Source organism: Microcaecilia unicolor, chromosome 5, assembly GCF_901765095.1.
Source record: "Microcaecilia unicolor chromosome 5, aMicUni1.1, whole genome shotgun sequence".
Taxonomy (NCBI): Eukaryota; Metazoa; Chordata; class Amphibia; order Gymnophiona; family Siphonopidae; genus Microcaecilia; species Microcaecilia unicolor.
Genome location: NC_044035.1, coordinates 110,716,922 through 110,741,450, shown reverse-complemented (window position 1 = coordinate 110,741,450; position 24,529 = coordinate 110,716,922). Strand labels below are relative to the sequence as shown.

Genomic DNA, 24,529 nt, shown 5'->3' with positions numbered 1-24,529 from the left:
TTAAGAATAATTTCTTAGATGGTTTTTATGACCAATGATAAGAATGGAGTCCAATAAAAGGTGACATTGAAGATGTTATACTTGCTGTCACGTTGGGACTTTTGAGGTCTTTTCCTCCAAGTTAAATAGATTAATATCATTCATATACAAGAGATCTATTAAACAATTATTTTCAGCTTGTTCAGGTGTTATATACATTGAGGTTTGCTGAAATTAAGTCCATACTCAGTTTTGAACCAAGGATAAATGTCATGGAGACAGAAATATAAACCAGAAAGTAGGAAGATTAAAATGAGAGCACAAAAGCAGTGTTAAAAGGGAATCCCTGGGGCTGGTTTTTCCCCACATTTGTCAAGGAACCTATGAATTTCTTTTAAAATATAATTTTCTGCAGTCCTATGGTTAATGATGTATGTGATGTAACCAGTAACAATACTATGTTTGCTTTTTAAAGATGCCGTCCAATAAAAACATGGGAAAACACAAGATGTTTTTATGTATTATTACCATGTATTCTCATATATACATTTCACCTGACTTTTTTTTTTTATAAAGGATTTCAGATGTTTCTCACTGATGGACTTTTTAATTAAAAAGGAAAATATAAGTATATGGAAATTTGATGCACAGTTGATATTTTCACATTTGAATTACATTTTGTGTATTCCTTTTATGTCTTCTTCGTATTTCTGTAGTTTGCATGCAGTTTGCACATAATACTTGGATAACTATTTGGTGTTCAAATATGTAACACTGTATATCCAAGGTTGAAAGTATCACACTGAAATCAAGGCCATTTGAGTAGCAAAATCATAAAATATTTGTATGGTTTTAATAAAAGTTTATTATTCTGGCATCAAAAACAGTAATAGCTCAAAATGTGAAATTTTTTAAAGTCACAGATTCACATTTGTAATGTGGTGAACGTCCGTTTGGTAACAATAGTCTTTCACCTGGATTTCCAGCTCTGTTAACATGGCTGTATTTTTAGAAGGTGGAATTCATAGTACCACTTCTCCTTCATGTCAATATAACGACTAACACATTAAGATGTAACTTGCTCCTGCATGATTTACTCCAGATGCAATTTTTAAGGCAAATATATTTCAGAATCCACATGTGCTGCTCCAAGTTTTCCCCCAGACTGAACCCACTATCAATTGCTATAGGAATGAAGAGGTTGCATCTCTCTTAAGAGCTACTTTTCACTTGTGCCTTGGTATCCTCGTCTAAGGGAATCTCCAATAAAACTATTTGACTATTTTCACCGAAGGGCCATGAATACCATGTTCTTATTTACTATAGACAGGGACTGGACTAGGACACCAAGAACAAGTGAAGGGATAAGTCAGTCACACTGTAAGGAAATAAAAATTCCTCATGCTTTCCACAATAAGTCAAGCCTTACCATATTCAGAGGCACCAAAAGAACCACACTATACTGTTTTGTAAGAGAACTGCACTTCCCACAGAGATAACCCTTACATCAGCTTTCCAATGCCTCTAAGTATACGAGCAGTGCATTCTGTCATACTGCATATAAAATACTCTTATCACTTTATTAGTTTTAATATGCTGCTTTCCCACTATCATTCTTTAGATTAAAAGACAATAAAGAAAAGAAAATATGAATGTACCGCTTTATCCATCCTATGCACTTTTGTAAAAGGAAGACAGAAACTTGGGAGCTGATAGGTGGGTGTAATATGTCTTTGATAAGCTAAGCTCCCTGAACTGAAGTTCCCATGGCAACACGACTGAGGAAAAAAGTGTGAATCTCTCATTTTTCATGGCTAGAGAGAAGAAGGATAAATCTGTCAAGAAGCTGCATTCTGGAATGACAGCCTCTTGAATACTTCTAGCTGAAAGATACTTGCTCATTTCTGGGTGAACAGCTGTTATTGTTTGCTTAGGTATCAGTTTAATTTCTGGTTACACAAGCCACTGTCAGCATGAGAACATTCTCATTATTCAGTCCAACATCACCTTCCCCAGGTCTCCTTTTCTGAAAGTCCTGATAAAGTCATAGGCTGCAGCAGTATAGTTTGGCACAATCATATTGATGTCTCCTAAAACAGAAACAAGGTAGTCAGAGCATTAGAGTTTCCAGTGAATAGTTATATTTAAAACTAGTAAAAATGGCCCGTTTCTAAGACCAATGAAACGGGCGCTAGCGAGGTTTTCTTTGTGTGTGTGTGAGAGACAGAGTGAATGTGCGATTGTGTGTGTTTGTTTGCCATAGAGTGAGGCTGTGTGTGTGAGAATGAGAGAGTGTGTGTGTGTGTGTTAGAAGGAGTGTGTGTGGCAGGTGCCCCCCCCCCCCCCCCTCCGTCTCCCGCCCTCTTTCCTTCTCCCCCCTGTATTATTTCCCCTGTCCTTTCCCCTTTTCTTTTTTTCTGCCCTCTCCCTCCTCTTCCCTGCTTCAGGGTCCTGTGTCCCCCTCCCTCTGACTTTTAGGGTTGGGACTCGTAGCCCTCCCTCCCAGTGTGTTGTTGAAGCTGGCTCCCTCCCTCCCAGTGTGTTGTTGAAGCTGGCTCCCTCCCTCCCACTGTGTTGTTGCAGCTGGCTCCCTCCCTCCCACTGCCATGATGAAGCTGGGTGGCTGGCTGGCTCCCTCTCTCCCACGTTGTGGCTGGCTGGCTGGTTCGTTCGCTCCCTCCCTCCGACGTTCTCCCTCTTACATTTTAATTGTGTCTCTCCCTTCCTGTGAGGTCAGTGTGGCTGGCTCTGTCCCTCGCTCTCTTTCTTGGTTGTCGTTTGCGTTCGCGTTGCGTGTGACGTCATCATGTGTGGTATGGGAGGGAGCGGGTGTGCTTTTTTGTTTCGTAGAGTGTATGTGCTCCGCCCTCTACGTCATCACGTTGTGACGCGAGGGCGGGGCAGGCACTCATGGTGGAAAACTGATCTACACCATGACCAAGAACTTGGAATGCTGGGAAACTTGGCCTCACAGAACGTTGGAGGTGCGTTTTATATAGAGAGATTCTGGATCTAGAACTCTTGGCTAATCCTTTGTACTTGATGCTCTGTACTACTTTGGAAACAGACAGCATATGACCTTTTCTCCCTCTCTCTCTCTCTAGACCCTATTGATTAAGAGGAGTTCTCCCCTCCCTTCTATTTCTTTTTAATCTCTTTTCCTTTTCTACTGGTGTTTTATACTCATTCTTCATTACTTTGTAAACCGCCCTGAAGGCCTTGCCATAGGGCAGTATATCAAACTGTTAATAAACTTGAAACTAGTATAACTTATCTTACTTACCAACCCCTGTGAAGGCTTTCACTTTGTGAGTTTTGTTTAATTTGATTGCAATTTTTTTCAGTACATTCTCTATATCATCACATGGTTCTTCCAAATCATATCTCTCCACATAGCTGCACAGAAGGTAAAGATCGAGAGGAATTCACAAAAGACCAATACAGCTGAAGCCTAGCCACAAACTGCATACGGTCTCCTGATCAATCAGACTCAAGGATATCATGCAAGGAAAATGAATCCCAAATAATTACATCATGATCATTTTGGAGGTGTGTTGTAAAAGAACTCTCATGTTAAAGTTCAAGAAGGCACCTATTTTATCAAGGCAACACAGGCACCTATATGATTTTATAAAATAGGTTTCCAGAACCAGTCCCTACTGCACAAAAATTCAGATGTACAAAAGTAAACCTGCTCAAAAAATGATGTAAATAACTACATGCATGCTACGTAAGTACCCATATATTTTATAAAATATGTACGTACATTGCAACTTTAGCCACAGGAACACCTGCATGTGGTCCCTGTATAACACATGATCCTTAAGTGCATGTATATAGACATTCAATTTTATAAAAAGCCTTTTCTGCATGTAACACTGTCTTGATAGCAAATAAGCCTTTATAAAATTAACTGGGGTTTTTTTAACATTCTATTTATTTGTTTTGTCCCAATAAACAATACACCATAGTCATGTGTCAGACAAATAGAAAACCATTAACAAGTACAACTATATCCAATATCTTCAAACAACCCCCCACCCCTAACTCTCCCATGACCCCCCTCTACCCTTATTTTCTACAGCCTATAACTTCATAACAGAATAGCAAACCTTTCAGGATAGGCAGAGAAATGTAAAGCCTATAAATTAGACCTAGGTGATTTCCAAGCCTCATACATATCCCACACTTTATGAAAATTCAGCAATTGCTCCTTATGTATCGCTGTTAGGTGGACCATCTGGTATATACAGCCTAGCTTCTGGAGGACCTTGGGGAGTGCCGGCTGCGTTGGCTGCCACAATTGTTATTTTACTGGCTACAAACAGACTCGTTGCCAATTTATTATCTCTTTTTTAACTGCAAAGGGTTTGAAATGCAATACACAATATACAGCCTTCTGCGGATAGTCACATTTAACCATGCATTGGAGAAGCTGAGAGATCTTAAAATTGCCTCTGTTATGCACAAAAACTAAACAGTGAAATTGTTTGGTAGCAATGTTTCCTCTAAAATGTGTGGAAGTCCTCCAACCGCACTGCTGCCAGTGGGGAGTGGTGCTTCAATATTGTGTTTTCAATCACTAGGGACAGACAGGTCCTTTGGAGTCCTGAAGAACTTGCCTGTCCCTTGCTACTGAAAATATGATTTTGAAACAGCACTCCCACTGGCAGGAATGTAGGTGGAAGACTCCTGGACAGCTGGCTGGGAACACAGTTTTGGTAGCTTTCCTTTTCTTGCAATTAATCTCTTGCTAGAATCAGTTAACACCTGGCTGATTTGCATTCTAAGCCTGCACCTGCATGGTCTGCTCCCTATCCTAAGCCAGAATGCTACATCTTGATGGGACTATTGATCTGGTAGCAGCTGAACAATTTTTCAGTGCAGTATTCCTACTACGTTCAGTGAGGCTGCCACAGAATATAAACAATATAAGCAATAGGTAGACTTTACTGGGATCTACAGGTCGGTTGGCATAGGACTGTGGATGTAGAAGGCCAGTTTGTAAGAAAACTTTAAAGGGAAGAGAATGATTTTATGGGCAAAATATGACTAAGTTACTTACTGCCCACTATAACAACTAAAATATAGCTCTCTGGTTTGCTATCTATTAGCAGCTGCAAGAAGAAATATGAAATCCAATTGAAATATGGTTGCATTGTATTTAGGTAACTAGCAATAGAGCACAAGCTTTTATTGTAATGTTAACTTCCCTAATTAAGCTGGTGTATGGGCCCACTTTTCAGATTTTGTTACTAAAGCGCTAAAGATTCTCTATTTTCTCAAAAGTCAATATTTAAAAAAGGTTTGTCAGGACAACTTCTGAAGCTAGTTGGATAAAATCCTATGGACTGAATTCCCCATTCTGCTCAGTGGGGGAAAAAAATCACCGTAAGCAAAAAATTGACCCATATAAAAAGAGGTGGTGCTGGAGTTCCCCTGGGCACAGTTACACTTTATTCTTTCTGCACATGTATCATCTCTCTCCAGCTAAAATTATGCTGTTAAGTCTAGTCAGGCACAGAGGCTGTCCTAGAGTTATTCAGACAACTTTATTCATGTACACTCAGCAGGAGAATGTAGGTAAGTGTCATCAAATATTTGGATAATGTGCATAACATTATCCAGACTGTTTCCACTCATCAGTTTTTTAAGTATTGGCCTTTGAGTATCTATTTTTCCCTCTAAAGAGAAGTTAAGAGGAAGAAGAATATTTATTAAGGAAAAAGGGAAAGGCCATAATGCATTACTCTGATGAGCTTCATCCTCATGTTATCTTACTGGGAGACTAATATTTATCTGGATGTCCCTTCACATCCCTGGTCACAAATTTTTCAGACCCTCCTTTCTGATCTTAGCCTAACACAGTAGGTTACTTTCCCGACACACCAAGCTGGACATACCTTAGATCTTATTTCCCCATCAGAAGCCCTTTTCAGACCCAGTTCACTGTCTTTTCTAGGAGTCCCTTGGTCTGATCATTCGCTAATTTGATTCTCTCTCCCACTTTCTATATCCTACCAGACAGATTTTCTCTTTTATAACTTGACATCTTTCCCTCAGGTAGCCAAGCATCCTGCTAATAGGACATGTTACCTCACTGCAGAACAACTGTCTCAATATTTTACTTCTAAAGTCTCTAACCTTATTAGTTCTCTTCCCTCCATCGACTCAACTACTTTGACCAGTACCTCTCAGCAAAACAATTGAATTTCTCAGTCTCCTCTAGATACCTTTTCTCCACCATCACCTATATCTGGTTCCTCTTCATGGTCCTCATTTCACCTACAAACACCGGTCTCGCTCTCCAAGACACTTTCCACAATGCATACTGCCAACTGTGCTCTTGACCCTTTCCCATCAACTTGACATAAACTCCACAATTTATAACTGTTTCCCAAGATACTTACTGTGATAAATAATAGTTTCTTGTTGCCAAGTACCGCTTTCCTGGAAAGCAGCGGTTGTTCATCCCATTTTAAAGAAGCCTACCCTTGATCCTCAATCCCCAGTTCATATCATCCTGTATCTAATCTGTGCTTCGTTTCTAAAATTTTGGAAAAAATTGTTTACACCTAATTCTCTTCTTTCATTGAAAAGTCCCTGGTTCTGCATCCTAAACAAATTGGGTTTTAGAGCCCATCGCAGTACTGAGACTGTTCTCTCTGCACTTCTCAGTAAAATCCACTCACATTTTGACAAATATAATATCGTATTAGCAATTTCTCTTGATTTATCATCTGTATTTGACTTAATAAACCATTCTCTCTTACTTTATCTTCTTGCTGTACTTGGGCTATCAGGCTCTGTTTTCTCTTGGCTTTCTTCGTTTCTCACTGGATGTTCATATCACCACTACCTCTTCTGCTGCTCCTCGACCTCTGAACTGTGGAGTCCCTCAAGGCTCTGTACTCTCTCCGCTTTTATTTAACCTGTTCATTAGGCCACTAGCAACTCTTATTCTTTTCAACTAATCTGTATTTACCCTCACTACAACTACTTCAGGACTACCTAGAAGCAGTCAACAAATGGTACCTAGACCATAGACTAATTCAAGAAAAGACAGTTGTGTTCTAGTTCACTGGGGGTTCCTCTACTCCAAATGTCCCTTTAAGTCTCTTTGGCACCTCTATTACCCCAGTAGACTCCTTCAGGTATCTGGGTGTTATTTTAGACTCTCAGCTTACATTCACTACACAGATTTCCCACTTACTCAAGTCAAGTTTCTTTGTTCTCCGACAACTCCGACTGGTCAGAAGTTATTCTGATCATGATACATTTCATTCACTAATACTTTCTCTTCTGATGTCAAAAATCGATCATTGCAACATAATATACTTAAGAGCTCCTTGTTATCCTGAAAGCGTCTTCAAACATTACAAAACACCGCAATTAAACTTCTCTTTCGTGTTAAAAAAACAGGCCATGTTTCACCTCTACTCCAGAAATACCACACTGGTGTCCTATAAAGCAAAGAATCACTCACAAACCTCTTACTCTTACTTTCAAGGCTTTCTGGATAGGATTCCCAGATTATTTAGCTAATCTCACCATTCCATATTCACCTCCCCATCTCTTGCGATCACTCAGTTAGTTTACTTCTGTCAAACCCCAAACAAGCTCGTCTAGAATCCACTAGACACTGTGCCTTCTTTTTCGCAAACCCAGCCTATTAGAATTCCCTACCTCAAAAAGTTCATGCTAAACTGTCCTTTAAAAAGTTTAAACCTGCCTTAAAGGCCTGGCTGTTCCATCAGGCATTTGATCATCCAGGTCAGCCATTCGTGATCTACAGCTATCGGTTTCAAACTTCATCCCCTCCCTCCTGTGGTTGACTCACCCCTGTCTAGATATGTCTTGGTCCTTTTGAGTGTATGTGCTATCCGTTTTCCTATCAGAAATTTGTAGTTCCTTTCTTGTGCTTATTCTGTTTTTGCTATTTTTTTTTAATTGTTAACCGCCTAGGTCTATGTGATAGTTCAAGCAGTATATCAAATTACTGTAAACAAATCCTACTGAGAAGAACTAGTACCATTTATTTGCCTTCAACATATTACACTCCTGCAGGAAGGGATAATAAATGGTAAAAGACAAAAAAGACACAGCAAAGCAAGTTTAATTTTGTTAAATTTAGTGTGAATCATTAACATTTTTGTTTTTCACTAACATGGAAGTACCTGTAAGATTACATATAGTTAAAAGACTGATACTTTAACATGTAAGCTAAAGTATACAGTTGTACTATATAATTATTCTTTAACAAATATAAAAAAATACAGCTCTCACCTAAACTTCTGCTTCTTATTTAGGGTATATAGAAGATAATCTGCCATGATGTCTTCCCCCACCAGATGATCCAAGATTGTCCCTAGACATATTCAGCAAAGGAAGTCTACATTCAGAAGCAAGCAATTACATAGTTAACTTCAGGAGCATCAGCCCTTGAAAAGTACTGGGCCTTCTCCCAAAATTACATGGATGCCTGTGCAAGACATGTTAGACTGCAAGAGGAAACCAGTGCCAAGTCCACGACTTCTAATGGAAACATCTATGAGTTTCTATGGTTAACCACATCTGTCTAGTGATCATTGGTACACACAGGGTCCGATATACAGCTGGGGGGGGAGGGGGGGGAAATCAGTGTTTTACTGACCGCTGCCAGCATTATCCACAGAAATTCAATGCCGTGTCATATCCAGGCTCCGAGATTGAATTGCTTGGTTTACAGAGCCGGTAAAATCATAACCATGTAAATACGATATTCAGCACATAACCAGCTATGGGTTACCACATAAAGATAGGACTGACTTTTATGTGGTCACCATGACTAGTTAAGTGCTGAATATAGGCACTTAACTGACAAAGTGCTGACTCTGCCCCATGAACATTCCCAAAATAGCCTGTTTTGAGTTGGGTGTTTAGCTGGACATTTTCAGTGACTCTACCCAGTTAAGTGCCATTGAATATGACCGGTTAGCCCCAAACAAGCAGGATCAGGAGCCATTTCTGGCTGGTTATATCACTTTGAATATCGACCTCATAGATTCTAAACTGACTATGGACTCACAGTGGTAAAGAAAGTCTTTTATAATCTAAGGTTGCTATGCCAAATTAAACCTTTCCTGGAACCTCAGCATTTGTGGATAATCATTCAAGCCATAGTATTATCACAACATTTCACTGTTGGGTCTCCCAGAATGACAATCGCATAGATTTCAATTTTACAAAATGTAGTAGAAGAACTGATTTTGGGAGGAAGTTCGATACACCAAGAAACCCAATACCTGATTCAGTTACGCTGGCTACCACTGAAAGCAAGAAATGAATTTAAACTGCTAACATTCATATTTAAAAATTTTACAAGGCAAGGCCAGAATATCTCACTCACTTTGTGTCTGTATATACACCATCAAGTCTATTACGTTCAAGTCATAAAATCTGACTTAAGTTGCCTACTGTTAGATTGTTACATTTAGGAGTAACCAGAAATAGAACCATCTCAAGTAGGAGTCCATAAACTTGGAATGCTTTACTTTCTGAGATACAATTCTCTGTATCACGTTTTTCACAAGATTTGAAAATGTGGTCATTTCAAAGATCTTTTCATTTTTAGTGGAGCAGGATGTCTTTTTTTTATCTCGGGAGTTTAAGCTATATAACCACATGCTATTGCTTTCAGCTGGTTATAATCTGACAAGCAGGGCAAAAACTTTTCTGTTGCTCACAATGTCGTCAATTCACTATTTCATTCGTATTTTAAAAAAGGCAGGTCTACTTTTTTCTAAACGGTTTCTTTTTTTTCTCCTTTCTTCGTTTATAGCAGAACAAGCTTGTTCCTGGTATTGACGTTTTATATATATTTTTTTGGAAGAGAGGAGGTAAGCTTGCACCCGCTTTTATAGTTTATTCACCATTTTTTTGTGGCACTTTTTAAAGTTTTGAACGTCCCTCATTGCAGTATCATTATGTTTCAAAATCAAATCTAAGACATAGAGGTTCTATATGTGTATGAAATATCGTCACAACAAGGGACATTTATTCATTGTTAATGTATAGGATTGCTTACATCTGCATTCCTAAGTTTTTGGTTTCTTGCCTATGGTGGTAAGGGGCTTGATACTTTTATTTGTTAACCTTTGTAGACTACTAGATATGGATTTAAAAAAAAAGGGTATTTTCACATAGGGCTCCCATCAAATTCAAAATGGATTTCATAAACATTATATTTGACAAAATTCAATTAACAGTAAAGGGTTAGTTAGTATTATTTATTTAATTTATTATTCATTCACTCAGTGTCTGGTCCGATATTGTATTATCACAGATGTATTGATTAATTTCTCTTTTATTAGGACATTATTCATATTCCATAGGGTTCACAAACATATTTAATAACATTTCAACTTATTTGTTCATCAAAAACATTTGAATAAAATTATTAACTGGCATAATTTATTTCAAACATCATTTGTTTAATTTCTTTTGGCATTCCATTTATTCAATTTTCATTGATTCTTCTTTTTTGTGTTCACCCCCACACCCACACACATAGACCAAAGAAGCTTTCGTTGTAGCACATTTTCAACAGTGTACGTTTTACACCATATCATCTGAGGTACTTTTTAATTTTATTTTTCACTCATAAATCGTGTCATGTATAACTTTTCATTCTGTATGGTTTTGTTACTAAATGGATGTGGTAATTAGTAATATAAGTAATTAAGCCTTTTTTAGAAATGTGTAAATAATGATATGTTCTTTGTTTTCACTCGTATAGTTCTTAATTCATTTTTATGGCTCACATTCTTCTATATGGATTTCTTCATATGAATGGTTTACACACTTCATAATAATTTTTTTGTCTTTGTTCTTAATTTAAATGCATAGACAATATTTATTGTCCTCTAAGATATATTTATGTATTATGCATTCTATATTCCATGCGTTTTAACATTTAATTTTCAATATTTGTTTTTTTAATAATTTTTAATATTTAACTCATAGAAGTCATGGTTTTAGATAATGTGTTGTCATAAATGGTGCTTATTTTTATTCAATTTCATATTTATTTATGAAAAATCATTAAGTCTTGATATTTGTGTGTTATTTCATAATATACAATATATTTATTTTCAATGTTATGTTTTATCTTTAATGTTCTGTTTAGGTTGTTCAAGACCCCTGAGGCAGGCCTTTGGGCCGAAACACGGCCGTGTCGGGTCGTTTTTTATATAATAAAGCATTTTTTGGTATCCTCATTCGTTTTCCTCACTTTTTTGTTCCATTGCTGTAACCTGCCTTGAAATGTTTTTGGTAAACAGAAAGAGAGAAAAATATAGGCAGAAAATACCATATGGCCTATCAAGTCTGCCCATCCATGCCACCTACTGTCCCCTAACAATCCCTTAGAGATCCTACGTATTTGTCCCAAGCTCTCTTGAATTCAGATACTATTTTCGTCTCCACCACTTCCATCGGGAGGCAGTTCCATGAATTCACCACTCTTTCTGTGAAGAAGTATTTCCTCAGGTTACTTCCGAGTCTATCCCCTTTCACCTTCATCCTATGCCTCCTCGTTGCAGAGCTTCCTTTCAATTGAAAGAGACTCACCTCCTGTGCATTTATGCCACATAAGTATTTAAATGTCTCTATCATATCTCTCCTCTTCCACCTTTCTTCCAAAGCATACATATTGAGATTTTTTAAGTCTGTCCCCATATGCTTTACGACAAAGACACTGGTCATTTTAGTATCCACCCTCTGGACTGACCCCATCCTGTTTATATCTTTTTGAAGTTGCAGTCTCAAGAATTGTACACAATATTCTAAATGAGGTCTCACCAGAGTCTTATACAGGTGAAACAGTCCTCGTTCTTTCATCTAACGATGTCAGCATTTGATTTGATTGATCACACTCTTCTCCTAAAATGACTTAGTAATATTGGAATATCAGGGAGTGCCTCAAACTGGTTCTGTTCATATCTCGAGAACAGAGCCTATATGGTCAAACATTCTCTCTAAATGCTATTCATTAGCATGCGGAGTCTCACAGGGCTCCATCTTAGTGCCAATCCTGTTCAATGTATTTTTGGCACCTCTCTTAGCTCTCGTACAACCTCAGGATCTGACCCCTTATGTATACACTGACGACATTCAGATCCTTACCTGTCTAGCTCCAACAAACTTATCAGAAATAAATACAAGCTCCTAACATCAAGCTAGATTTATTAACATCTTGGCTCTCCAGTAATAAAATGATCTGGAGTCCCACAAAATGTACGGCACTCCTGGTTTTGAAATTAGGTTCTACTACTCCCATTTCACCTCTGCTTGTTCAAGGCAACATCATACCTTTGGGTCCCCACACTAAAAATATTAGGTGTCATACTGGATGCCAAACTCTGTTTCCAGGCACAAATCTCATCGATGATTCAGCGCTGCTTCTGTAAACTAATACAAACCAGGTCTGTGAGACATCTCTTCCACCAAGCTACTCTTGAAACACTGATCCATGCTTTGGTCATTAGCAATATTGTTATTGCAATGCACTCTATCAGGGCCTCAGAGTCTCGGACATCCAACATCTCCAAATGATCCAAAATGTTGCTATTAAACTCATCAAGGGGTGCCAGGAAATACAATCATGTGACACCTCTTCTTCACGAGGCACACTGGTTACCACTCACACATCACGTATCTTACACGATATTACTTCTATTTTTCAAAACTTTACATGCTAACCTTCCTCTTTTCCTATTAGGCCTACTATTCCCCTCTATGAACTCTTAGATCAAGTCATCAACACCTACTTGGTATACCTACACTCAGGCAAATTAGATATGATCGTGCGGAATATAAATATTGTAAAAATTAAATTTAAAAAACTGATATAAAGACTTTTCTATTCGAAGATGCATTCCCTTGAGCCATTTATTCCCTTGCTTGGCGAGGGTAGGATCGCAGGTGCGGTGGAAAGTCCTGGATAGCTCTACTGTAATATTGTAATACTACCCTCTTTACTTTATTGACTCTCCTGTCCTAACAAAATTCTTTTCGATAATTCTATATTGTAAATTTTATGTTTGTGTAAACTGCTCAGATGGACTCCGATTGGCAGTATAACAAATAATAAAGAAACTTGATACTTGTGGAGAGGGACCACATCTGCTCTTCACCAGTCCTCCATGACCACCCCCGACTCTACAGAAGCATTGAAAAGATCAGCCAGTGGAGCCGCTAGAACTTCCCTAAGTTCCTTCAGTACCCTTGGATGTATGCCATCCAGCCCCATCGCTATGCCCACCTTTAGTTTAGCCAGTTCCTCAAACTGTTTTTGGTGAAGTGGGCTATAAATGCTTATAATAAATCAAATACATACATTTCATTCCTTCAGCCACCCAAGAAGTGAACTTACTGTACACATTAGATCTAATCCCATTTACTAAAGATTCTGACATCAAAACGTACCAATGACAGTCAAGGGGGAACAATCAGAAATTGTCTCATTCCTAGTTTTATGTATTTATTTACTCTAATTTCATATCTTGCCTTTACAAATGTATGCCTTAACTAAATAAGGCATAGGACTACAAGTCTGCCATAAACTAATCCATAGCAGAACTTTACGAAATTTGAGGATGAAGAGTGAAGCCAAGGTTGGACAACAGCTGTGATAAAACCCAACAGTGGTTTTGGTTGAAGACATAATACTTTACTGCCATATGAAGAACAGGCTCAATGCAACTCAAACAAGTATGAGTTCTACACAAGCACTATTAATATTAGTGTACATCGCAGATACATTTCCCCTCCCCTGCAGTCAAATCTTAAAGCAGTTCTTACCACACAGTGCTAGCTTCATGCCAGTCTCTACGGTCGCTATCTGTGGAGAAAGAACTCCAGGGGTATCAAATAAAAACATTGGAGGTCTCTCTGACACCTAAAAGCAGACAACATAGGTTATTAGAGGCCACAGACATTTATAAAAAATCTAAACTTTGCATGCAGAGGCAAATTGTTCTGCTAACAAAAAATCATGCCATATAACAACCTCTGGGCCCATCTAGTCTGCCCATTTTCCCTACCTTGGAATGCTTTTAAGCATGTGTTATGTTGTCCCTCACCTTGCACACACTCAGGCCAATTTTCAGCCAGCAGTGGTCAGCATTTTTTTGGTCTACGGTGGCTTTATTTTCCCAGATATTCAATGCAGGGACAATGTCCAGGCACCAGCATTGAATATCCAAGCGTGCATGGCCGGCTAACACTTAACCACATAAGGTGAACTGCATAAAGATGGGCAGCTTTTTATGTGGCTTAATTTATGCAGGTAAGTGCTGAATATTGGCACTTAACCGCATAAGTACTAACACCAGGGGTGTAGCCAGACTTCAGCGGGAGGGGGGTCCAGAGCCCGAAGTGAGGGGGAACATTATAGCCTCCCCCGGCGCCGCCGACCCCCTGCCACTGTCCCTTTCGAACCCCCCTTTTGCTGCCACCAGCCCTCCCCCGCAATCGCCAGGTACCTTTGCTGGCGGGGGTCACAAACCCCCACCAGCCGAAGTGCCCTTCAGCACCAGTCTCTGAGTCCAGTGCATTTGCTGATCTGGATTCTGTTTCTGTGAGTCCTGACATCCTGCACGTTCCTACGTGCAGGACGTCAGGACTCACAGAAACAGAATCCTGATCAGCAAACACGCCGGAGACTGGCACTGAAGAGGACTTTGGCTGGCGGGGGTTGGGGACCCCCGTCAGCAAAGGTACTACTACTACTTAACATTTCTAGAGCGCTTCTAGGGTTACGCAGCGCTGTACAAGTTAACAAAGAAGGACGGTCCCTGCTCAAAGGAGCTTACAATCTAACGGCAGCGGTGGGGGGGGGGGGGGCTCGAATGTGATGGGGGAGGGTTGGCAGCAGGGAGTGAAAGCAGGGGGGCTAGGGCTAAATCTGCCCCCGTGGTCCCACCTAGCTATGCCATTAACACCACCCCCAGACCACCCACAAATTAGCTGGTTTCACAAATTAGTTAAATGCCACTGAATATTCACAGTTAGCCCCAGACAAATTATTTAAACAGTCAGGAGCCTCTCCTGGCTGTTTATATCGCTTTGAATATCAGGCGGAGTTTGTGCTTAGTGTGTTGCATCCTGACACCAAACCTTTGATGCCCTTTACAGAATTGCCCCATTGTGACTAACTGCAAACTTGTTCACTGCTATTTCTTAACTGCTCCAGAGTTAACAATATTGGGGGTAATATTCAGCTGGTGGCAGTCACTGGGGCAGTCAGTGTTTTTTTTTTTTAACGCTGATCTCTGCCATCAAAATTATACCTGCATGTTCAATGATGGGCCATGACCTGGCACTGAATATCTGGGTATGGGCGGACGGCCAGTGCTTATCCAGTTAAGTGTGATGTTCAAATCCTTCACTGGTTAAGAAACCAGATGAAGTCAGGACTGCTTTTTATGTGGTCGTATTTGGCTGGTTAATTTAACCGGTTAAGGGCTGAATATTGGCACTTATCTGGTTAAGCGCTGACTGCCCTTGGACCACCCATACGATAGCCGGTTTTGGCTTTAGCTATGAGCTACTGAATATTCTCTTGGGGCTCAGTCAGTGTGAGTTAACTGGATCAGAGCCTCTCTTAACCTCATTATTCCTTTTAGATCAAATGATTTTAGATACCAATTTCAACTTGTACTAGAGTCCTAGTAACATACTGTAATGTCTAGTACTATGTTAGCACTGAAAATGGTACTACTGGTTATTTTTTTAGTTCACTTTATTTGATATACTGCAAATTTATGCATTTTACCTATTGCACTCAGACTAGAGTGAATCTCTTCATAAAGCCAGTTAATAAATCCCAGTAAATAAAGTGGGTCATTTAGTTATGAAAGTGAATCACTTAGCAATAATTCTTGCCTATGTTATCTAAACCCAGCTTGCCCTACTTCTATTCCCACCACTTATTCCACACACCCCAATCACTAACCCTCACTCAGCCTACATACTGGCTCTTTTACGGTCCCCTAGCCTTTTGCACTCTCCTCTCCTTCTCTCCCCCATGCCTCTGCATATCAGACTCCACGTCCCATTTGCTGGACAGTGGCCCACTCCCTCATCCAACACACCCACTACATTCCTCCTCATCCACCACCCTTTCCCCACTACAAAACATACACCACTCTTCACCTATGACATATCAACAGCTAATAGAAGAGCAGGAGGGCTGGGAGGAGCCTGCTCCTGTCAGCACTAAAAGTGGCACATCAAAGATCAGGAGGAAGAGATGGACAACTGGAGGAGCAGGCGGAGGTTCCAAACCCCCTGTGAAAATGCTCAGTTGGGATCCAATTCTCAGTGGTGCAAAAGGGGGAGAAAGAGAGAGTGGTGGGGACAGGGAAGGAAGATTGCAGACAAAAAGATGGTGAAAGGCAGGGGGACTGTCATGTTTTCCCAGTGCAGATTTTCTGCAAGTCCATGCTAAAACGAATTTTTATAAATGCCTTTGTTTTATGGCAACCAAGGAAACCTTTCCTGGTAAAGCATCCCTTGTGTGGATTGCCTACCTTTGTTATAAAGCCTAATACTTTTTTTAAGGGTAAGAAATATTTCAGTCTTTATTACGGGTATTTTGTAATACTTTGTTACCATTTTTGTTACACTGTTAACCTTTTGCACAGATGATATCATTTCATTCTATAGCATACATGCCTGTGATTTTCACTTCTAGTATAACCTTGGCACTTTTAGACCACATTTATCCACCAAATTGAACCCAAAGTGACTTACAACAGAAAATAAAAATCATTAAAAGAAAACAAAACACTTTCAAATACCAAAATCAATGCTTCTTAAAAAACTTTTGAAAAAAAAAAAGTTTTTAGATGCTTATGAAATACTGAAGAAGAAGAAAGTTCAAAAGAGTTGGAGTGATGAAGCAGAAAGCCAAAGATCAGGAAGAATCAAGCCATAATTAAGACGGAATAACCAGGGAATTAAATATTATCTGAATGTAGTGCTAGGGAAAGTGAATACAGGAAAAGCTGTGCAGAAAGATAAGCTGGTTATAGTGTAGAGCCCTATGGGTGAGAGTAAAAATCTTGAACCTGATTCTGCAATAAATTGGTAGCCAATGCTGAGCAGAAAGTAACGGGGGGTCACATGATCACATTCTTTATTATACTATGCAAAAGCATTCTTTGGAACATCTATTTCAGTGGTTTTCAACCCAAGCCTCAGGGTGCTAGTCAGCTTTTCAGGACAGGCAAAGTGAAGATGCATGAAGTAGACCTGCCAGGGATGGAATGACAGTGATGGGCCCCTCACCACCTACCAAAGTGATTAACCTAGGAGGAAGGTAGGGGAGAGTGGGCCCCTTGGGTGATGCCCTATTGTCCCAATGTCAGTCCACCCCTGAGACCTGCATATGATAAGGCAATGTATTTAAAATTTTCCCATGAATATTTGTTGTGGATACCCTGAAATTCCAACAGGCTACGTGTTCTCAGAGGACAAGGTTGAGAACCATTAATCTGTCTGATAGCATTTCTTTAAATATAAATTTCTGGAAAACATGTGCTATTGCCTGACCAAGGAGAAGGGAGTAGGACAGGTGGACTCTATCCAAACACGAGGGAGACGTATGAGTTTCCAAATCTTTATTGAGGAACAATCAAATGACTCGACACAGCTGCCATGTTTCGGCGCAGATGCGCCTGCATCAGGAGTCTACAAAATATTAAAACATATATAATACAACATAATAAAAATCAACAAAAATTATAATACAAAATAATGAAAATAAAATCAAAATAAATAAACAAAATAAATTTGGAAACTCATACGTCTCCCTCGTGTTTGGATAGAGTCCACCTGTCCTACTCCCTTCTCCTTGACCTGACTACTTTCCTTAGGAATCATCACGCCTCCACTGTACGTGGTTTTTTGCCTTATTGCCTGACCAACATATGGTGGGAAATTTAGATTAACAGACTGTGGCAAGACATGCCTGCACAGAAGAGAATGGACAAATATATTTCACTGTTTCAGCACAGTGAAAGGATAGTTTTTGTAATAAATCTGGCATGTTTGATTTACCTTTCTGTATGAGTGGTTCATTTGGAGTTTCTCCTAAGCAAACACTGGGCTTTTTGCATGTCTTATCAACCATTTGGCCATTGCACTTTCAACCTATACTTAAAATTACAGTACCTGAATACTGGAAAGAACTGCCCTAGTAATGCCTGGTTCTCCTCCAACTCTGGACGCTTTCCCTATTTAAAAAAAAAACAAAAAAACACACACAATACAAGCAGGTTCAGAAGACAGAATCACATGATTTCTGCTTTTACTAAAACAGATAAAGTACTCCAAGAACTGGCTTTTGGGAGTCATGTACCAATGTTCTTTGCATATGGGCCCATATAAATAAAATAAGCCTTGCAGCAGATAGTGTGCAATAAAAATATTAGCGCATGTTATCCAATAGTACATGACCCTCTTCATTTTTACACCCCTTAATATGCTTTCATAAAGCTAAGAAACTCTGCAGAACTTCTACAGCCCAAATCCACTACACAAAGCTTAGAATTATTTGCTATACAGTTAAAAAGAAATCATAAAACAGGATATTTTGGAGTATGAATAATTCTTTACCATTTACTGCTTAACATTATAGCCTCTATTTTAAAAGTATTTCCACAGGAACTAAAAACTTTGTTATTTTATGAGGCACTTGGGCCCCAATGCTCAAAAGTAAATGTGGCCGCTAGAGGTCAATAGCACTGTACTAGCGCCCACATTTACCTGCGAAGAATGTTCAGAGACCCAGAGAGTGGGAAAAAAATGAGCAAGCAGACGAACAGCGTAAGTGGCACGTTAATGTAGTCAAGCTCATGTAAATGACGTCATTTTGTATTCCTTCCCAATGCTCAAAAAAGAGTGCCCGAAACAAAGCTGCGTTATCGCTGCAAAAAATAACGCAAGGTCAGAATTAGGGTGTCGGAAGAGAGGATTTCTCATGATTCTTTCTGCAAAATCTGCTAGTTTTCATTAAATCTGTGCAAGCCCTTAAAGTGCTGGTCATGAAAAACAGCAGACCCAAGTGAAAAACACATTGGCGACTGTTTCCTGTGTCTAAATATAAGTGTCCAAGCGGCCTTGGTTAATTCAGATGGGTGAGCAGAAAGTTACTGTTGTATTTGGAGTTTGCGAGGTATTATGTAAAGAGTGTGTCCATCCAAATAAATGGTTGAAACATAAATGTTACTTAGAATATAGGGGGGCGGGAGGGGGGGGGGGGGGAGAAAAGTTAAAAGATTGATGACGGTATATACTGGATTGTATTTGTTGAAAGTAGATGATTCTGTTTGATTGTTAATGCATTTATATTGTACATGTGTAGTTCCTCAGCTGTCATTAATAAAAACCGTTGAAATATAAGTGTCCAAGCTAAAAAAAATAAAAACACTAACAGACACCAATATGTGCTTCAAGTTCGGGTTTTACCAGGCGCATGCGCACAGGAGCCGAGCTTACCACGGAACTCTTCAACGCATGTGCCCAGTACAATCCTCCCAACCAAACTCCCTAATGCTCAGCGCTATCAATGCGCCTATATTTGCATTTCATTAGCATTCAGACTTAGGGCATTGTTTTTCTGTGCTGTTCCAGTGGTATTTTTACGGCGCTATTTGGAACAGCACCAGAGTTTTGAGCATTAGGGCCTTGATGATTTAGAGGCTTTGGGACAGTTTGTGAACCATTTTATGGATCCTGTAATAATGGTCTGAACAAGTTGGAGCTTTAAGGGTTGCTGTGAAATTGGAGACGTTACAATATTTGTTGTCTGTTTATTTTGTTATTTGATTACTGTGAATGTATTAATTGTAAACTGTCTAGAACACTGTGGATTGAGCAGATTATAAATGTTTTTAAATAAATAAAGAGTTTGGGAATGCCCCAGAGTGAAGGCCTTCTGGGAGGAGATGGTAAAATTATATATCATACCTGATAATTTTCTTTCCATTAATCATAGCTGATCAATCCATAGACTGGTGGGTTGTGTCCATCTACCAGCAGGTGGAGATAGAGAGCAATCCTTTTGCCTCCCTATATGTGGTCATGTGCTGCCGGAAACTCCTCAGTATGTCGATATCCAAGCTCCATCCGCAGGACTCAGCACTTAGAGAATTACACCCACAAAGGGACACTCTGTCCAGCTCACCACCGCCGAAACGGGGGAGGGGAATTAACCCAGCTCATCCCCACACAAGTGGGGGAGGGGAATCCGTCCAGCTCATCCCCGCGGAGCGGGGGAGGGACACCACACCAGCCGATGCGGGGGGATCTGGCTTATCCTGCAACCGCAACCGCGGGAGGAGCTGACTGACCCTAACACCGCCGAAGCGGGAGGGGTACAAAGCTGCCCTACTGCCGCACGAAGCGGGAGGGAGCGCCGGCAGAATTTAAGTCTCAATCCAGCCCCGTAAAACGGAGGGGAGAGGAATGCAGCAGCTCACTGTAACACAAATTCGTCTCAACTCTTGAAGAATCCATTGAAAAACTTGAACACGAAGTCCTCCTGAACAGGAACTGAAGACTAAACTTGAACCTGAAATGCAACCAGAATATAAACAATACAGATATCTGGGAGGGGCTATGGATTGATCAGCTATGATTAATGGATAGAAAATTATCAGGTATGATACATAATTTTACCTTCCATATCATCATGCTGATCAATCCATAGACTGGTGGGATGTACCGAAGCAGTACTCACCCAGGGCGGGACATAGAAATCCCTGACCGCAACATTGAAGCTCCAAACCGGGCCTCCGCCCGAGCAGCCACAGTCAAGCGGTAATGCCTGGAGAAGGTATGGGCCGATGCCCAAGTTGCCGCCTTGCAAATCTCTTCCAAGGAGACGGACCCGGCCTCTGCCATCGAGGCCGCCTGAGCTCTAGTGGAGTGAGCCTTCAGCTGGATAGGCGGCACCTTCCCCGCGGCCACATAAGCTGCTGCAATGGCTTCCTTGACCCATCTTGCCACTGTAGGCTTAGCAGCCTGCAGACCCTTACGAGGACCTGCAAACAGGACAAACAGATGATCCGACTTCCGGAAATCATTGGTCACTTCCAAGTATCTGATGATGACTCGTCTCACATCCAGATATTTGAGAGCAGAGTATTCCTCTGGGTAGTCCTCCCTACGAAAGGAAGGGAGACAGAGCTGCTGATTCACATGGAAGCGAGAAACAATCTTGGGCAGGAAGGAAGGCACTGTGCGAATAGACACTCCTGCCTCCGTGAACTGCAGAAAGGGCTCTCGACATGAGAGTGCCTGGAGCTCGGAAACTCTTCTGGCTGAAGTGATAGCCACCAAAAAGACTGCTTTCAACGTCAGGTCTTTCAGAGATGCCCTTGACAAGGGTTCAAAAGGCGGCTTCTGCAAGGTTCTTAGCACCAGGTTGAGATTCCACGCAGGCACCACTGAGTGCAGAGGAGGGCGCAGGTGATTAACTCCCTTGAGAAAGCGCACCACATCTGGCTGCGAAGCCAGGGAAGCACCCTTCAGGCAGCCCCTGAAGCAAGCCAGAGCCGCTACCTGGACTTTAAGGGAACTGAGCGACAGGCCTTTCTCCAGACCTTCTTGCAGGAACGCCAACACTGAAGAAATTGGAGCAGTGAAGGGAGAAAGTGAGCCTGCTTCACACCACGCTGCAAAGGTACGCCAAACCCTGGCGTAAGCAGTAGAAGTAGAGCGCTTCCTCGCTCTCAGCATAGTGGCGATGACCTTGTCTGAGAAGCCCTTCTTTCTCAGACGCTGCCGCTCAATAGCCAGGCCGTAAGACCAAAGGGGGAGGGATCCTCCATCACCACGGGACCCTGATGCAATAGGCCCTGCTCCACTGGCAGCCGCAGAGGATCGTTCACTGAGAGCCTGATCAAGTCCGCATACCAGGGATGTCTGGGCCAGTCCGGACCCACCAGGATTATCCGGCCCGGATGCTTTGCCACCCGGTCTAGCACCCTGCCCAACATGGGCCAGGGCGGGAACACATAGAGAAGCTCCTGTGTTGGCCACTGTTGGAGAAGAGCATCTACTCCCAGGGATCGAGGGTCCCGTCCTCTGCTGAAAAAGCGCAGCACTTGGCAATTGGCCGATGACGCCATCAGATCTAGGCTCGGCTGGCCCCAGCGCTTCGTGATGTCCAAGAACGCCTGAGCAGATAGCTGCCACTCTCCGGGATGCAAGGTATGGCGACTGAGAAAGTCCGCCTTGACATTCATGACTCCGGCAATGTGGGCCGCTGACAGCTGTTCCAGGTTCGCTTCCGCCCACTGGCATTGATTCATGGCCTCCTTGGCTAGAGGGGCGCTCTTGGTACCTCCCTGGCGGTTGACATAGGCCACAGCCGTGGCATAGTCCGACAGGACCCGTACTGGCTTCAACGCTAGTACCGGGATGAACTCCAAAAGCGCCAACCGAATGGCTCTGAGTTCCAGGAGGTTGATAGACCACTTTGCCTCTGCAGGAGACCAGAGCCCCTGCGCTGTCCTTCCCAAGCAGTGGGCTCCCCAGCCCGACAAAGAGGCGTCCGTCGTGACGACAATCCACTCCGGGGTCACCAGAGGCATTCCTGCAGACAACTTGTCTGTCTGCAGCCACCAGCTCAGCGCCTTGCGCACTGCTGGGTCCAAGGGAAGGCGCACAGCATAATCCTCCGACATCGGAGTCCAGCGCTGCAGCAGAGATTGTTGTAGTGGTCTCATATGAGCCCTGGCCCAGGGCACTACTTCCATCGTGGCCGTCATAGAGCCCAACAGCTGCACATAGTCCCAAGCCCGAAGAGGAGAAGCTACTAGGAACTGGTCCACCTGAGCCTGAAGTTTGACAATCCGATTGTCTGGCAGGAACACTCTGCCCACTTGGGTGTCGAATCGAACTCCCAGATACTCCAGGGACTGAGTCGGGCGCAGCTGGCTCTTCTCCCAGTTGATGATCCACCCCAGGGAGCTCAAAAGAGCAACCACCCGGTCCACAGCTTTGCCGCACTCTGCATAAGAGGGGGCTTGGATCAACCAGTCGTCCAGATAAGGATGGACTTGTACTCCTTCCTTTCGCAGGAAGACCGCGATGACCACCATTACTTTGGAGAAGGTCCACGGAGCAGTAGCCAACCCGAAAGGGAGGGCTCTGAACTGGAAGTGTCGGCCCAGGACTGCAAAACGCAGAAAGCGTTGATGAGGAGGCCAGATGGGAATATGCAGGTACGCTTCCTTGATGTCCAAGGAAGCCAAGAACTCTCCTGCCTTCACTGCCGCTATAACAGAGCGGAGAGTCTCCATGCGAAAGTGCCGCACTTTCAAGGCCCGATTGACCCATTTGAGGTCGAGGATAGGCCGGACAGAACCTCCTTTCTTTGGTACCACAAAGTAAATGGAGTAACGTCCCTTGCCAGTCTGATTTTCTGGCACCGGAACGACCGCACCCAGGCGGATCAGGTTGTCAAAGGTCTGCTGCACTGCCACAGCTTTGACCGGAGACTTGCAGGGAGAGAGTACAAACCCGTCTCTTAAGGGTCGGCAGAACTCTAACTTGTAGCCGTCTCTGATGACTTCCAGCACCCAAGCATCTGAAGTTACTTTGGTCCACTCGCCCAGAAACAAGGACAGGCGTCCTCCAATCTGCACTGGGCCATGGACCAGGACCCCGTCATTGGGCACGAGACCCTGGGGGAGGACCTGAGGGCGTACCTCCGGGACGGCGGTCTCTGCGAAAGGAATGCTGCTTGGGGGAGAAGTTCCTTTTGAAGGAAGAGGGGGCAGAGGAGCCCGACTTGCCCGGGCGGTACCGACGGGCTTCTTGAAACCGTCCTCTGGAGATACCGGGGCGAGCACTGGCCCGAGCCCTGACCTCTGGTAACCTCTTGCCCTTAGACGTGCCGAGATCGGTCACGATTTTGTCCAGCTCGACCCCAAAGAGCAGCTTGCCTTTAAAAGGCAACTTAGCCAGGCGGGACTTAGAGGCGTGGTCCGCAGACCAATGTTTCAGCCAAAGCCAGCGCCGCGCAGAGACTGTCTGAGCCATGCCTTTAGCCGAGGCTCTCAAGACATCATACAGTAAGTCTGCCAAATAAGCCAAGCCCGATTCCAGGGCCGGCCAGTCAGCCCTCAAGGAAGGATCCGAGGGGGAAGCCCGCTGCACCATTGTCAGGCACGCCCTGGCCACATAGGAGCCGCAAACTGAGGCCTGCAAACTTAAGGCAGCCGCCTCGAAGGACGACCTTAAAGCCGCTTCCAATCTTCTGTCTTGGGCGTCCTTTAGGGCCGTGCCACCTTCCACCGGCAACGCCGTCTTCTTAGTCGCCGCAGTGATTAAAGAATCCACGGTAGGCCAAAGAAAGGCCTCACGTTCACTTTCAGGCAAAGGATAGAGGCGGGACATAGCCCTAGCCACTTTGAGGCTCGCTTCCGGGACATCACTCAAGGGCGGCCCACGAAGAAGCTGTCCGAGCAGAGTGGCCGGCCAAGATGGCAGA

General features: G+C 42.4%; 1 protein-coding gene across 3 annotated transcripts in view; it reads right to left on the bottom strand.

Moving 5' to 3' along the window:
- Positions 1 to 810: 810 nt before the first annotated feature.
- MTG1 (mitochondrial ribosome associated GTPase 1) overlaps positions 811 to 24,529 on the bottom strand; it is a 46,505-nt gene continuing 22,786 nt past the window's right edge. For all 3 annotated transcript variants that reach the window (XM_030203189.1, XM_030203188.1, XM_030203190.1), the window contains exons 7-11: positions 18,199 to 18,260; positions 13,822 to 13,918; positions 8,266 to 8,347; positions 3,263 to 3,375; positions 811 to 2,069 (exon numbers count right to left, since the gene is read on the bottom strand). In XM_030203189.1, the coding sequence (XP_030059049.1) occupies positions 1,972 to 2,069; positions 3,263 to 3,375; positions 8,266 to 8,347; positions 13,822 to 13,918; positions 18,199 to 18,260 (452 nt within the window). In that variant the 3' untranslated portion in view covers positions 811 to 1,971. The remainder of the gene's footprint in view (positions 2,070 to 3,262; positions 3,376 to 8,265; positions 8,348 to 13,821; positions 13,919 to 18,198; positions 18,261 to 24,529) is intronic.